The sequence below is a fragment of the Peromyscus maniculatus genome, chromosome 7 (genome assembly GCF_049852395.1).
Source record: "Peromyscus maniculatus bairdii isolate BWxNUB_F1_BW_parent chromosome 7, HU_Pman_BW_mat_3.1, whole genome shotgun sequence".
Classification (NCBI taxonomy): domain Eukaryota; kingdom Metazoa; phylum Chordata; class Mammalia; order Rodentia; family Cricetidae; genus Peromyscus; species Peromyscus maniculatus.
Genome location: NC_134858.1, coordinates 63,483,150 through 63,500,662, shown reverse-complemented (window position 1 = coordinate 63,500,662; position 17,513 = coordinate 63,483,150). Strand labels below are relative to the sequence as shown.

The 17,513-nt window shown below is 40.0% G+C and overlaps 1 protein-coding gene across 11 annotated transcripts in view; it reads right to left on the bottom strand.

Annotated features, from left to right (window-relative positions):
- The window catches only part of Csnk1g1 (casein kinase 1 gamma 1), a 134,046-nt gene that overhangs the window by 43,781 nt on the left and 72,752 nt on the right, over positions 1-17,513 (bottom strand). For all 11 annotated transcript variants that reach the window (XR_013052796.1, XR_013052795.1, XR_006074186.2 and 8 more), the window contains one exon: positions 2,036-2,187. Coding sequence is in view for 7 of the 11 variants with exons in the window: in XM_015998006.3 (XP_015853492.1) it covers positions 2,036-2,187 (152 nt within the window). In the remaining 4 variants the exon portion in view is untranslated. The remainder of the gene's footprint in view (positions 1-2,035; positions 2,188-17,513) is intronic.

Here is a 17,513-nt window from a genome sequence, read left to right as displayed (position 1 = left end):
AATAATAGAAATGCCTTGAAATAAGCAAAAGGGGAGGTATAGACCCAAAATGCTTCCTTTTTTTTTCTTTTTCTTTTTTTGAGACAGGTTCTCACTATATAGCTCTGGCTGGCCGGGTGGCGGTGGCGCACGCCTTTAATCCCAGCACTCAGGAGGCAGAGGCAGACAGATCTTTGTGAACTTGAAGTCAGCCTGGTCTACAGAGTGAGTTCCAGGACAGCTCCAAAGCTACACAGAGAAACCCTGTCTTGAAAAACAAAACAAAAAAAAAACAAAACAAAACAACAACAACAACAACAACAACAAAACAAGCTCTGGCTGTCCTGGAACTCACAGAGCTCTTCCTGCTTCTGGGTTCAAAGGCATGTGCCACTATGCCTGGCCCAAAATATTTATTCTTAAAATCATGCTCGCTTGCTTATTTACTGATTGATTAATTAATCTATTTATTTATTTACTTACATGATGTGGCAGCCAGATTATTTATTTATTTATCTACATTTTAGGGTTTTTGTTTTTTTTTAAATTTATTTGTATGTGTATGTGCCTTCCCGAGTTTACATGCCCCAGTTGTATGCATGTGCCCACAGGGCCAGAGGCTGTCATATTCCCTGGAACTGGAGTTACAGGCAGTGTTAGCAGTCTAATGTGGGTGCTGGGAACCAAATTCAGGTTTTGTGCAAGAGCAGTAACTGCTCTTAACTGCTATCTCCAGCATACCCCACCCCTAGTACTTTTTGTTACAAATATGTAACAACTATTCAGATTAGGGGAAAAAGGAGACAGTAGAATTTGGCTAAATTGGTAATACTTTACTTTACACACTGTAACTTGCAAACCTGCCCTCTGGGACAGGAGCAGTTACCACTTCACCTCCTGTCCACACTTTCTGTCTTCAGTTGCTCAGGATTCTTTAACCCCAATTTCGGTATTGAGGAAATAAGAAAACAGAGGCTTAGTGAAATTAATGCGAGCCTGACATCAGCTAGCCGGCTGGCAGCAGAAGGAGGATGCACAGTCTTTACGCTATATGGTGACCAGAGCTTGAAATAAGTAACTTTAACACTGTCTCAAATTTAATTAGATATTTCTATCTATAAAGTATTTCTACTTAGCGTAGAAAGGGAGACTTAAGTATTTTGAATTTGAAGTGTTTCCAAATTGCTTTTGGATAATGGTGAGACCATCACTACTTCAAATGAATTAAGATATACCTTAAGGCTGGAGTGGTGGTACACATCCACTTTAATAGGCAGGAGGCCGAAGCAAGAAGATCTAAAGTTCAAAGCCAGTCTAAGCTGGTGAGAACATCTCAACAAAACAAAACGAAAACTATCCAACATTTGAATTCTTCCCTTGAAGGTCTAAAAAACATCTCAAAGAGACTGTTCTAATTGCTTAAACTGGAACTAGTATGTAATTTGGCTGCAAAGCTTCTTGGCCAGCCCCAAAGTATTATGTAAGATGCCAGAGAATTAAACATCTCAGTTACAAGGTGACTTCTGAATGAATGTTAGTGCAGGGGGTAGTACCTTCAATTGTTTCTAGTTTTCAACAGTGAGAGAAGGAGGGCATGATAAAACCTTACAGCTATGTGCCTAAGACCTATAAATAAAATGCTGAAGCAATTACTTGAATGTGCACAACTCCACCTATTCGTCCTCTTTCTCCCTAATGTAAATTATATTCCTCCACTTCAGTTACAGAAAAGGTTCTGCTTCAAGGTGCAAATTCTTAAAATAGAGCAAACTGCAGATGCATTGTGACTTCTCTCAGTTAACACTTTTGTAACCCTCTAAGTTATGTGACCAAGAACTTACCTTAGTTGTTTGGCATATTACATACTGGCCAAGAGTCTTTGTGGCCAAATTATACACAGAAATCAAGCTAATAATAGTTCCTTTCAGAAGTCTGCTAGATTCTTCTAGCAGGCTATTAAAGCTGTAAAAACTAATTCGGATGTCACATCAGCTAAAGGCCCATAAGGATATGGGTAAGGGATCTATTTATCTTCTGGAATAGCACATCAACTCACCAACTGGATGGCTATCATTAACACCGTCTTCAAAGTAAACGTTCGGTCACAGAGGTCAAATAAATCCTCCAAGCTAGGGCCAAGGAGCTCCAGCACCATGGCATTGTACTTTCCACATGGTCCAAAATAATATACCTGTGGGAGACCTTCACCTGAAAGCAGGGGGTAGGGTGGGGTATGGGGTACAGAGTGGGAAACACAAAAACCAAAATATAAGACAACTGCATTAGCAATGAATATAATAAAAAGCAAGTGTAATCTGTGAGATTTCAATTTCCTTTCACAGTCCCTCCTGGAAAAGTTAAACTGAGTATAATAGCTTCAGTGGGAACCATTACTGGGTGGAAAAGGCTAAGTCATTGCACAATATGTTCAAAATAAGCAGTTATTTAATACCAGAGTGCCAAAGGCATTTCCACTACTATATAAAAGAAAATGGTCCCTGGTCCATTATTGGTTCAGAGTATAAACTATTCTTCCCAAAGGACGCTGAAAGTGAAGTATCATAAAAGGTTCCAAGGAAGCCTCACTGAGCTCGAACCCAGGCTAACAGCCCTTGTTCCATTAGCTGGTTTCATTAGCACTCCCAGTGCTTACTGCTAAAGCCACTGGGAGTGGTTTGCAACTGCTGCCCATGGAGAGTTCAGATTGAAGAGGCCATATCAAAGAGGTGCAGCCTGGCCCTAGGCCAGCACAACTGGCTTTCTTTTCACACAGAATCTCTATAGGGCTTTGTTTTCTCTCAGCTAGGAGTCAGCAGACACTTAGCATTTGGTTGCTGTTAATTATAAAAGGAAAAGGGGAAACTAAAATCTCAAAAGCTGCAGTTTTCCCAAATTTGAAATTCATAGATATGTGAAGCTAAAAATCTGGATTTTCTCACCTAAATAGCAACTTGTGAATGAATTCCTCTTTAAAGTGAATTATAAAAACAAGGTATTCAGTAAATGTTTATAAAATTACACATGAGAACAGTGGGTACTTAGAAAGCTGCAAAACATTAAAAAATTATCTCATCTAGCAGCAACATTTCCACCCCACACATGTATATATTATTCTACATTTAGGCTGGCCTCTAACTCAGAGCGAAACGCTTGTCACTGCCTCCCAAGTCAGAGATTAAAGGTGTGCACCAACACATCTAGCTCCATCTTTTTGTTGTAGTTGTTTTTGTTTTTTGAGACAGGATTTCTCTGTGTAGTTTTGGTGCCTGTCCTGAATTTTGCTCTGTAGACTATGCTGGCCTTGAACTCACAGAGATCCGCCTGGCTCTGCCTCCTGAGCGCTGGGATTAAATGTGTGCACCACCACTGTCCAGCTATTTTTAAAAAGAATTATTTTGGGGGCTAGAGAGATGGCTCAATCTAAAGTTAAAATTTTTTATTTATGTTTACCATGCATGTAAGGTGCCCATGGAGGCTAGAAGAGGGCATATGATCCAATGGAGCTGGAGTAACAGGTCTTCTGGAAAAGCAGGAAGAGCTCTTCACGGCTGAGCTGTCTAACCATCATTGTTTTTAATTAATATGGATGAAATATAGGCAGAAGCAATATAAATCTAACCATCCTTTCCTCCAGGGAAGGCCTTATGTATCCGGAGTTACTGTGATTCATTGCCGCAATGCATTCTCACATACCGCATTAATCTATCTTGTTCCTCTTAGACCCCAAACAACTTGAGTATTTTAATATGTTCATACCTAGTCTGTATCATCTACTGGGGTACTCTTGCTCCTACTAGTTCTGGAGTTACTTTTATTCTGTCTCCAAACAGAAAAAGGATTTAAACTGAATTGTCTTTTTTCCCCTTCTGTTGTTTTGAAGTCATTTTTCAAGATTTTAAAAACATACAAAGTGTAACAGTTGTTTCCAAGGAGTCTTGCTGAGAAAATCAATGTAGAACATTCTACCAAAGAGGTTAATTGCTTTTATCTATCAAACACAATAGAGTTTGGGAATATTTTATTTTATTAAGAAAGTTTTTATTCATTCCACATACCACAGACCCACCCCCATCCCTCCTCCTGCTCACCCCCCAAGCCTTCCTCCCCAGGTCACCACTCATCCCCTAAATATTTATTTATTTAGGGGCATTGATGTTTTGCCTATGTGTATATCTGTGTGAAAAGAGAGTGCCAGATCCCCTGGAACTGAAGTTACAGTCAGTTGTGAATGCCATATGGATGCTGGGAAGTGAACTTGGTCCTCTGAAAGAGCAGCCAGTGCTCTTAACCGCTGAGCCATCTCTCCAGTCCCGTGTTTGTTTGTTTCTTTCTTTCCTTTCTTCCTTCCTTCCTTTCTTTCTTTCTTTTTTCTTTCTTTCTTTCTTTCTTTTTTTTTTTTTTTTTGTTTGGTTTTATTCAAGGCAGGGTCTCTCTATGTAGCTGTGGAGCCTTTCCTGGATCTCGCCCTGTAGACCAGGCTAGCCTTGAACTCACAAAGATCTGCCTGCCTATGCCTCCTGAGTGCTGGGATTAAAGGCGTGTGCCACCACTGCCAGAGTTTGGGGATATTTTAAATTTATACTCAATTTAATAGTTTTTTTTAATGTCTCTAAAATTTTATTTCCCTAACATTAATATTATATTCCTCAGAGCTAGTTGTAGCAGGTCTGTTAGTTGTCTGGCAACAATCATTGTTTCTTTCTCCCTATTTACTAAAAGAACTTTTTTGTTGTGTGTGTATTTATGTGTGTGCAATGCCGATGTGTATGCATGTGTGTATACATTTGTGTGTATGCTAGAGTCAACCTCAGGTGTTGTTCCTGTCTTTGCCTCCCTAGCATTGAAAAGACAAGTGTGCACCACACTGTGCCTGGGTACTGGGTGAGGTGTTGAACTTTTTGGTCTTAAATTTACTGACTGACCACTGAAACTTCTGACCACTGCAAAAGCAACCTGCACAGTTACAATTAATTATAGAAATGGTCAATGAGATGGAAGCAGAAAATTCTGGGTAGGGTGGTTCTATCTAGAAAAGCCCTTTCAAGAGAGCTGATTCTAGTGGATGGGATACCTTACGGAACTCCAGAAGCCAAGGAGAATCAAAAAGTACCTTCAAAATACAATACAGCAACAGGAACAGATGCAGCAAACAAACAGCCTGACACCTGATGTCTGTGGAATAATCACACCCAGGCTGAATCTTCCACCCATCTATAGCTGTTTGTTTTTTTTAAAAAAGATGCTAGGGATTGAACCTTAGGTAAATGGCCTATCACTAAACTATACCTCTATAACTGTTTTTAGATTTTTCTTAATCTGAGCTACAGTTACATGCTTTATCTGAAAAAGAAAAACCAAAGCTAACCTTACTTAATAAATACACTGTTCCTTTACTTGGCTGAATTTTAAGTCTAGGCACACTATCCTCTTTTTAAACACAGGCTCCAAGTCAGGTCTACTTAGTTAAAAATGAGACTAATAGCTGGGCAGTGGTGGCGCACACCTTTAATCCCAGCACTCGGGAGGCAGAGACAGGTGGATCTCTGTGAGTTTGAGGCCAGCCTGGGCTACAGGGTGAGTTCCAGGACAGGATCCAAAGCTATACAAGAAACCCTTTCTCGAAAAACCAAAGAGAGAGAGAGAGAGAGAGAGAGAGAGAGAGAGAGAGAGAGAGAGAGAGAGAGAGAGAGAGAGAAAAGAAGAAGAAGAAGAAGGAGGAGGAGGAGGAGGAGGAGGAGGAGGGACGGGAGGGGAGGGGAGGGAGGGAGAGGGAGGAAGAGGGAGAGGGAGAGGGAGAGGGAGAGAGGGAGGGAGAGAGGGAGAGAGGGAGAGAGGGAGAGAGAGAGAGAGAGAGAGAGAGAGAGAGAGAGAGAGAGAGAGAGAGAGAGAGAGAAATAAGTTGCTTGTTCTCAACATCTCAACAACCTTCAATATCAAACTTAGGTATCCCCTTGTCACAAGTTTCCATATTTACTAAAAACTCAACAAAAGCATTTTTGGGTAATGCCTATAATTAATTTCTCTCTCTCTCTCTCTGGTTTTTCCATATAGGGTTTCTCTGTGTAGCTTTGGAGCCTGTCCTGGATCTCGCTCTGTAGACCAGGCTGGCCTTGAACTCACAGAGATCCGCCTGCCTCTGCCTCCCAAGGGCTGGGATTAAAGGTGTGCGCCACCACTGCTCAGTACCTATAATTTCTAACAATAATGTCAACAAGTTCTGCTAGAAACTTAAAAGAATGAGGAGTTCCTGTCTGCTGCAGGCAAAACTTAGGAAGGTCTTGTGAACTTTGGGATGTCTGAGACCATATCCAGACCACTGAGTAGCTTTACAGCATTTCTAGGGAGGTACTAGTTCCAAGACATTAGTGCAGAAAGAGTTCAAGTCAAGAGTTTTGTATCTAGTGTTTGCTTCTGTTACTACTTCTAGCAAATTCCTTTGCCCCCCTCTGTAGATTGGCTTTTTCAGAAGAATTTAAACTAGTTCCTCTTTAAATCTAAATTATGACTATAATTTCCTTCTGGCTACATCTTTGTAAGGCCAGAGAATCAGTATGAATTAAACTTAGATTCCATGTGGAGTAGCAATTAAAATGTAAGCTATCAGTGGTACATAACTAGAAAAATGTTCACCTGAAACATCTCTAAAACTTAAAACAGATGAAGTGATTTTGCTTCACACCTTCTGAATTAGACTCTCTAGGAGTAGAGCAGAAGCAAGCACTCTGTAAGTGATGGGCAGCCCCAACTAGAAGCTGCCACCTGGAGAGGAGAAACAAAGGGCATTGCTCTGTTTTATGACTTACACATTACTAGGATTCAGAAAATACAAACAAACCAGTTTCTACACAGTTCTTTCAGATTGGAACAACTGAACTTATTTGTCTATTAATTTAAGATTGTGTCTCACTATATACAGTCCAGACTGGCTTCAACCTTGCTTTCTTCCTGCCGTAACCTCCTGACTGTTGGCATTGCATGTGTGAATCACCATATCCAGCTTGGACACAATTCCTTTGAAAGGAAATAATTTTAAGATTATTTATTTAAAAGAATTCCTGGGGGTGAGGGCAGCTTTCTATGCCAAGTTTCTTAGATAATTACAAAAAATGGACTACCAAGCAGGAAATTTTCTTTAGGAGAAATAATTTAATAGAACTGTTTGTACAAAGAGTTGCGTATAAGTGCTATTCTGTATCTATGTATTTTGCATGGCTATCCATACAGTAGTAACAGACCTCCATGACTCTTGGCTAGAGATTATCATACAATAATGTTTTACCTACCCCTAGGCTGAATGCAAGTGAAAATCCTGAATCTTTCCCTCTTTTGTACAGTCATCTTCAATTCACTGCTTAATAGAATTTAAATTAACATTATGTTGTGGAATTCTTTAATAAGACCTGGAGTAAGTGTGGTAATATTGTGTACCCTAATAAAGCTTGTCTTGAGGATCAGAGGACAGAGCCAGCCACTAGATTAGACATAGAGGCCAGACAGTTATGGCACACACCCTTAATCCTATCACCCGGGATCTCTGTGAGTTCAAGGTCACACTAGGAATACAGTCAGGCAGTGGTTGGCACATACTTTTAATCCCAGTACTGGGAAGCACACACACGTTTAATCCTAGGAAGTGACATGGCTGGGCGGAGAAAGGTATATAAGACGTGAGGAAACAGGAACTACAGCAGTGGGGACTCAAAAGCTTTCAGTCTGAGAAAACAGGCTGAGGAGTTGGCAAGGTGAGGTTGGCTGTGGCTTGCTCTGCTTCTCTGATCTTTCAGTATTCACCCCAATATCTGGCTTAGGTTTTTTTTATTAAAAGACCATCTAAGATTCAAACAACAAGTAAGGACAGTATAAATGCAATACAAGCTATATACATGGTAAACAAGGCACTTCCTGTAGATAATTAGGGGAGAAATGGGATAGAGGAGATGAGCAAAGCAAATATGCACTGTATTCTTTGATTACAGCATATCAGAAACTAAAGTAGTTTTATATCTCTCTTTGTCTCTCTCTGAGGGGTTCAGGGTTTCACTATCATCTAGACTAAAGAACTCACTGTGGTCAAGGCTAGTCTTGAACTTGAAATAATCTTCCTGTTTCTGTCTTTTGAGTACTGAGGTGTCAGGCTTAAAACTACCACATCAGGCTAGCTTTATAACCTTTTATCTGCTCTGGAAATAATGCATTCATAAGTGAGGTCTCCCATTAAATCAGCCAAAGGTATAAGAACAGTTTAATCATAGGTTAAATCCTCAACAAACTCAAAGTGCAAGATTATATATCACATCATCCTGAGTATTTTTCCAGAAATAGCCTTTACATTTAGCAAAAGCATTTTCTTATAAATCCTGCCAGCCATATGTCTCACACATATATCAAGTTGTATAGCACAGGAAGTAAGGTTACAATACCACAGCTAATTATCAGTGTATCATAAATTTAATTTGTGTTAAACTTACAATACCAACACTAACTGCTTATTTATTATCCAAGCTGTCTAAGATACTGCTACCTAAAAAGATCCCATAATGCACTATGAACAGTAATTGCTCTAAGCAGAGATATTTTAAATGAACATCAGGCTGAGAACTTAAATAGAAGCACCTGAAATTTTTGGAATTGCCTTAACTTGCTTTGTAGACCAGGATGGCCTCAAACTCAGAGATCCACCTGCTTCTGCCTCCCAAGTGTTGGAATTAAAGGAGTGTGCCACCACTGCTTGGCTCTTTCTTTAAAAACAAACAAACAAACAAACAAACAAACAAACAAACAAACAAACAAACAACTATATTGTCTAACTGTGAAGCAAATTCTATCCATAATGAAATTCAGACAGAAACTTATATTAAAACTTCAATCTAGCCAAGCGGTGGTGGCGCATGCCTGTAATCCCAGCACTCGGGAGGCAGAGGCAGGCGGATCTCTGAATTCGAGACCAGCCTGGTCTACAGAGCTAGTCTAGGACAGGCTCCAAAGCTACAGAGAAACCCTGTCTCGGGAAAAAAAAAAAAAAAAACAAAAAAAAACAACCAGACCTTCCATCTAGAGGACTGCTGGGAGTTTGAGGCCAGTGTGTCTCAAAAACAAACCCAGACAAAAAAGGGCCTGGGGAGATGGCTCAGCAGGTGAGAGTACTTGCCGTGGAAGCATGAGGATAAATAAGTTCATATGCTAGTATGATTTATGGGACATAAGAAACAACACAGTAGGTGTATAATTTTTTTCTTTTTGGTGGGTGGTGGTGGTTTCACTATAGCCTAGGCTAATGGGAAATTCACTATGTAGCCCAGGCTGGCCTCAAACTCACAGTAACCATAGCTCTGTGGAGGATAGAGACAGGATTGCTGGGGCTGTCACCAGCCTGAGGTTCAGTAAAATGCCCTCCCCGAGGAATAAGGCCTTGGTGTGCATATGTGTATACACACCACACAAAAGCATGCATACATACACACACACACACACACACATACACACACACACACAAATGCACAAGAGCAACTAATACAAAATAATTATTAAAAATAAGTATATAAGGAGCTGGATGTGGTGGTACAGACCTTTGACCCCAGCACTATGGAGGCAGAAAAAGGCAGATCTCAATTCTAGGCCAGCAAGAGTTATATAGTGAGACCCTGTCCTAAAAATAATAATAATAATAATAATAATAATAATAATAATAATAATAATAACAACAACAACTAGGTATAGTGGCACATGTCTTTAATCCCAGTACTTGGGAGGTAGACAGGTGGGTCTCTGTGAGATTGATTGAGGTCATACTGGTTCACACAGAGGTTTTCAGGCCAGCCAGGGCTACATAGAGAAACCCTGTCTCAAAAAAAAAAAAAAGAAAAGAAAAAGAAATGCAATTTGATTTTTAGAAAGTACATATCATCAGTGACTATTTCTGAAGTCAAGCTCGAGAACACTGTAACAGGCATAAAGACCCTGACAAACCTTGCTTTGCTTTGTTTTAAGAGCCATTCAGTTCAAACAGTTCATTAGGCGTTCACAGCAAACGTTTTAGCCACTATAGATCTCACTACTCAGAGTTTAAGCTTAAAGAAAACAGTGCAAAGTATGGTGTATGCCTCCACTCCCTGCACTGTGGAGGCAGGCAGAAGCAGGAGGATTGTCCACGAACTCAAAGCCATCTAGGGGGACACACGGTGAAGACTACATAGTAAGACCCAAACCCCGTCTCAAAAAGCAAAACAGAAAAGAAAAAAGAAGAAGGGTAGGGAAAGGGAAAGGAGGGCAGTGGGGAAGAAAGCAAGCAGGAACTAAATGTAACCTTTAAAATGCAGAGTAACTTTACAGAAACAATGTACTGGTACAGAGATGAAAGGGGTGTGTGTGTGTGTGTGTGTGTGTGTGTGTGTGTGTGTGTGTGTGTGTGTGTTTAAAAAGGACAGAATTCCTTTGGCTGTGAAAAATGCAAGTCTGTATTATAAATCTGTTTTACATATAAATTGACTAAAAATGCTGGCGTAATAATAAAAACAGTTGACAGAGAACTGAGGAGTTAGGACTTCTCTGTCTTTCCCATAATGAGGTGTTTTACAATCACTATGTTCACAGGCCTCTTGGGAGCTGGAGTACTGTCAATACCAGCTCAAAGTTGTTGGGTGGCGTTAGAAGCAGTAAGGAAAGGCATGAGATGAGTGATAATCCTGACATTTCTAAACCACAGAGACTGAACCTCTACAGCTTTTCTATTAGGTAATCATGCTCACCATGCCTATGAACCTTTGAGCAAGTTTACATTTGTACTTGAATAAAGGAATTAAAACAAAGTCGATGATAAAATGGATTTTTTCAGTGGTAGCTAACACTAAAACAAACAAACAAAACCTTTTTTGCGGGGAGGGTGAGTTTGAGACAGGGTCTCTCTATGTAGCTCTGGTTGTCCTGGAACTTGCTATGTAGATCAGGCTAGCCTTGAACTCACAAGAGATCCACCAGCCTCCATCTCTTCAGTATTGGGATTAAAGGTGTGCACCACCATGCCCAGACTAAGGATTTAAAAAAAAAAATATTCACTTTCTTTTAAGAGAGAGTGTGTGTGCATGTCTGTCTGTCTGTGAGGGTGTCATCCTTTGGAGCTGGAGTTATAAGTGGTTATGAACCACTCGATGAAAACTGAACTCCAATTCTGCAAGAGCTGCACATGCTGTGCAGTACTGAGCCAGCTCTCCAGCCCTGTGGTTGACTGATAATGACAGACTACTAGATATTGGATTTCAAAAGGTACCTTGAAAGCTAAGAGATACTGATTCCTAACACACATGTGAACAATAACAACTAAAAAGTCACAATTCTAGAGAGCAGTTGGAAGGAATTAAAGGAAACATGAGGCTACCCAAAGAACAGCAACATTTGACGACTCATCTTCCTGAAAAACATGCCAAACTCCTATTATATTGTCTCTATTCATGTATGTCTTCCTTATGAACAGAAGACTATCTGTAGGCAGTAACTATGTATGTTAATAATAGTTTTTCATCAGTATCTATCACTGGTCCAGGCATTTAGCTGATTTGAGGAAAAGGAGCACTAACTAACAAATCCAATTTGATGAAAAATGATGAGTTTCTATTGGAACACATGCTTACCTTAAGATGCTATAATGCGCACACACACACACACACACACACACACGCAGCAATTCAAACTCAGCAGATTTTAAGTGTATATGGAATGCAAACTAAATGGATCCCATCCTCTGTCCTTATCTGGATTTCTTTGCATTTAAAAAAAAAAAATTCTTGCCAGGCAGTGGTGGCACCTTTAATCCCAGAACTCAGGAGACAGAAACAGGTGGATCTCAGTTTGAGGCCAGCCTGGTCTACAGAGCAAGTTCCATGACAGCCAAGGCTACACAGAGAAACCCTGTCTCAAAAATACCAAACCAAGTCAGACTAAACCAAACCACCCCAAAAGTTCTTTTGGGCTCAAGCCTCAGTTGGAAAGATTCAAATTCAAAGTAATTTAAGGTTGCAATCTTTTACACTTTGACTTTCTTCCATGATGGCTATTTATAGTTTACCTTGTGCTATTCCCTTAAATAGGTGAACATCCAAGCAAAATTACTGGTTTTAGTTAACAGCACTAAAAGCTACACTTAAAGGTCTTTACTCTTTAAACACCCGCAGAACTGAGCTTGCGTGCAAGGGTGGCAATCTCAGTTATTAAGGAAGCTGAAGAACAAGGATCACAGGTTCATGGTCAGTTAAACACAATGAAGACCCTGTCTGAGAAAAAGAAACAACTAATTAAACTATAACAAAAAAAAATCATATTACCTGTCCCATCTACAAAGATTATCTGAGGGTCTAATACGCAAAAAAAGGAAATTTGATTACACCCATCTCTCTCTGCCTTGCCTCTATCCATTTATAGATATACATTACTTTGGTTCTGTCTACATTGGTCTTCCATAATAAGAAGCTCATTCCTATCTCACTGGAATCTGACTCATCCTATGAAGAAAAATAAAAGCAATTTATTGATAATCCCATTTTACAGATGAGATAGATCTCCAAGGAACTCTCTGAAGTAACATGACCATGTAATAATATCGTAACAGTAGAACTCATGGAGATGGTTACTAAAGGATAAGGGTCCAGGTACATACAGCATGGATAAGCTGGGCAAAGGAACAGCTCATATCTAGGGCAAGACAGTACACAATTTCATCATTCCATTCAAATAGTGTGCAATTTAAAACTGAAGAAGAGTTTATTTCAGGAATCTTTCATGTAATATTTTCAAATAATGGGTACCTGGAAAACTGAACATTATACTTCTGACTTCTCACTCTTGTGAACCATGAAAGTCTCTTATCTGAGTTTAAAATGGGATTTCTAGCCTTCGCAAATGAAAGAATCCAGACAAACATTTATACAATACTAAAAAATAAAAATCCTTATTCTCAATTTTTTATCTATCTATCTATCTATCTATCTATCTATCTATCTATCTATCTATCTATCTATCCATCCATCCATCTATTTTATTATGAGGTGCTGGAGAATCAAACTCAGGTCTTTTGGTATACTAAGCCATGAGCTACAGCCGCAGCACTCATTTTTTTTGGCATTTATATAAACAAGTTTTGAATGTAAATTCTTTGAAGATTAAATGACAAGTCAAGGAGTATATATACTTCAACATTTTACACATGTGTCAGCTTCAATTCACTGTTGGAAATTTTCTGAGAAAAACAACTTAAAAGGGGAAAATGTTTACTCTGTTTTAGAGGTTTTGCTTTAACACTTTTGGGGCTTGTGGCAAGACAGAAGCATGCTGCTCTTGTCATGACAACCAGGAAGTGATGACATGGAAAAAAGTAAGTGTCCCAATATCACCTTCTGAATGTGTTATCTCAAAAGGTTCTGTCCAATACCACCACAAGCTGGTGTCCAAGCCCTAAAACATGAGCTTCGGCAGAACATTTCAGATCCAAATCTAACAGTATATAAAGCAAAATTGCTGGAGTTCTAAATCCTATTCTGTCTCTAGTGCTGGACCTGCATTCAACAGTTACTGCTGTGGTCCTATTACTTGGGGACTAAGCTGAGGGGTACTTGCTGTCCTCACACTGGAGTTAACACCTTTTATACTCAGTCATGAGTGTTTGAAGGAGTCTTTTCTTCTTTTTATTTAAAGTATTACTGATAATTCAAAACCAGGAGAATGCTTCTTGTGCAGTTTGTTTAATGCCACAATCAGAGAATCTCACTTATAGTATTATTTAAGTCTACTATAAATAAGGCTTTATAGTTTAGACAGGAGCAAAGTATTTTTCTTAATCATTTGTGTCAATAATCCATCAACCTCATCATCAGTGTTTTTGACTGTCATTGGGGCTTACATACTTATAAGGTAGTGAAACCCATAGGTTTTGTTCCTGTCAAGGTGATGTGACCCAGAGATCATGCCACCACTCTTAAAGTCTATGAATTAAAGTCTATGAATTTAGGTCACAGATAAGTAGATGTGATGTAGCAGAAAAGCCTGAGACCAAGACTTGGAAGGTAGAAGTCAGGATTTTAGGACTTGACTGTTCCACTCACCTGAGCAAGTCACTTCAGATCAATTACCTATAATTTTTACAATGAGCCACATTCACAGCTGTTCTGGGTCTCCAGACTGACAACCTGCATGGTTTATACAATCACAGAGTTCATCCTTATCCTATAGTGTTGGGTCTCAGATATCAGTTCTTTTCTTTGGCCAACTAACATAGTTAATAAAGGGTCATGCCATGTTGCTTCATTCCTGGAATGACAGGTGGGAATTCGTAGAACCACTATTTTTTTTTTTTTAAATCCAGACTTTCTTGGTGTAGACAAGATATATCAATTTTATTAATTTTTACTTTATTAATTTTGTTTGTTTTAGACAGGATCTCAACTACATATCCCTGGTTTGCCTGAAATTTACTATATGTATACCACTCCTTGAACTCGCAGAAATATGCCAGTCTCCGTCTCCAGAGCTAGGAGTCAAGATGTATGCCACCATATCTGGCCAAATTCATTTTTCATCTTTAATTCCTCTCATTTTATTTTACATATATAGCTGTTTTGCTAGCATGTATGCCCATGCATCATGTTATACAGTACCCTTAGAGGCAGGAAGAGAGCACTGGATTTCCTGGGATTGGAGTTACACATTGGGAGCAACCTGACATGGGTGCTGGGAACTGAACTTGGGTCCTCTGGGGGAACAAACTGTACTGAGCCATCTCTCTAGCCCCATTTTAAGCTATTTTAACTCAACAAAACCAACTTGAAAATTTTCTGGTATTTAACTTAGAAACAACCTCAATTAAGTTTTCTATAACTTCAGTTCTAAAGGATCTGACACCTCACCTAACCTCAAAGGGTTTCTGCATGTATTTGCTGCATATAAATATACTCAAAGGCATATACATGAAAAATAATTTTTAAAATTAAAAACAAATAATTAATACCAAATAAGTGATTTATAACTTTTTGAGCTCAGTAAATAAAACAACCTTATTTCCTGCTGCCTCACCCCCCCACCCCACCCTTGATCCCCAGCATCAGGTATCAGTCACTGATTGGACTTAAACACATCAGTTTCTTTAAACATTGGTTTACAATTCTTTCAGAGTTGATATGGTATAATCTTAGCACTCTCGAGACTGGAACAGGAATATAACAAGTCTGAGGCCAGTCTGGGCCACATAGAGAGTTCAGATCGGGTAGGAAGAGTCATGGAGTGAATGCCTGTCTTTCTGTACAACATAGGGAGATTTGGAATCTCCCTCTTTGTCCCCTCCCCATCAGCTTCTGCCACTTTCTCAAGAAAAGACAGCCACATGTTGATTTCTCTGAAGCTTGTCCCATTATTATTGGAACTCGGAGCAGCTTTTCATAGAGCAATGTCAGGTTCTTGCTGACTCATCAACTCATGCACATGTAGATTTAGGTTCTGCTCCCCAAGCAGAGCAACTACGGCATTGGCAGTGTTGCTTTTTCTGCAAAAAATATTCAAAAGCTCAGCTATCTAACCTGGAAGACAGGACTGTACTTTCTTTGTTTTTAAATGAGGATTACGTATTTCAAGCAGGCCACTTCTACAGAGAGGAGCAAGCCACGAAGGAAGAAAGTTTGACAAAGTCAAGTGTTAACCTCAACTCAAGGAGAAAGCTGCTTCTCTTGACAAACACTTGCTTCTCCTAAGCTGATTCTTTACCAACAACAGGGTGAACACAGTCTGTCTTGAAAGGGCAGCTTTCTGGGAGTACTCGCTGTCCTAAGGCACGACACTACACAGTAGTGTCCCCTCCTATTCTCCCCCTTTTTTCTTTCATGAGTGCACGAGCTAGGACGAGGGCTTTGCACATGATAAGCAAGGACACTATCATTTAGCTACATCCTATTCCCACATGGTTGTTTAAAATGTCTTAAGGCAGGTGGTGAGATGGTGTAACAGGTTGCCAAGCCTGGTAACCTGTGTTCCATCATTGGGACCCCCAAGTCAGAAAGAGAACTCACTCCTACAACTTGTCCTCTGACTCCACATGCACATGGTAGCATGCTTGAACACACACACCACACACACACACACACACACACACACACACACACACACACACACACACGTGTCTGAATTGAGATGTCTCCACAGACTCAAGCATTTTCAATACTTGGTCTCCAGTTGGTGGCACTTTGGGGATAGATTTAGGATAGAATTTGGAGGAAGTCCGTTCCTGGGAGTAGGCTTTGAGAAGTTAAAATACTTGTGCCAGTCCCAGTTCCTTCTCCGCTGCCTGCCTCCAATCTGAGACATGACCTCTGAGCTGCTGCTCCAGCAACCATTCCTGCCTACAGCTATGCTTCTCCATTGTACTGGTGACGGGCTTTTGTCACCCTTCTGGAACTGTAAGCCCAAAATAAACCCTTCCTTCCATAAGTTGTCTTGGTCATGGTGTTTAATCAGTGCAACAGAAAAGTAACTAGCACACACATATACACACCCCTAAACAAGACATAATATTTATTATACACAATAATATAGTATTTGCATAATAAACATAATTTTAAAAAATTTATATGTTGGAGTAGGAGAGATGGCACAGCCATTAAGAATATATACTGATCTTGTAAAGGACCTCAGTTTGGTAACTAGCACCCATGTCAGATGGATCTGGGATGGGTTCCCAGCACCCCACATGGCAGCTCACAACAGTCTATAATTTCAAGGGATCTGACTCTTGCTTCTAGTCTCAAGGGTATCGGGCACACATGTGGTACACATACACATATGTAGGAAAAACAATCATGTATACAAAATAAAGTGATAATTTTTCTGTGAACCCCCCTCCACCATTCTCTTGTCATACTGCCAACCATTTTCTCACAGTTCTTAAGCTATAGTCTTAGAAAATTTGTTCTTGGCTGTGTGGTGGTGACTATAGGATCCCATAACCCCTGAAAAAGCTATCAGATAAAGACTAGAAAGCTAACCTAAACTGGATCTGCCAATCAGCTGAAGCTGGGACATAAAGATCCTAGCCAGCTGGGCGGTGGTGGCACACACCTTTCTTTAATCCTAGCACTCAGGTGGGCAGAGCCAGGCGGATCTCTGTGAGTCGATCGAGGTCAGCCTGGTGTGGTGGTATTGTGTTCCCCAAAATATTGTGCACCCTAATAAACTTATCTGGGGTCAGAGAACAGAACAGCCACTAGATACAGAGACTAGAAAATGGTGGCACTCATGCCTTTAATCTTGGCATTCCAGAGGCAGAAATCCATCTGGATCTCTGTGAGTTCAAGGCCACATTGGAAACAGCCAGGCATGGTGACTCATGCCTTTAATTCCAGAAAGTGAGCCTTTAATCCCAGGAAGTGAGGGCAGAAAGCAGAAAGGTATATAAGGCATGAAAACCAAGAACTAGGCTGGTTAAGCTTTCAGGCTTTTAGCAGCAGTTCAGCTGAGATCCATTTGGATGAGGACACAGAAGCTTCCAGTCTGAGAAAACAGGATCA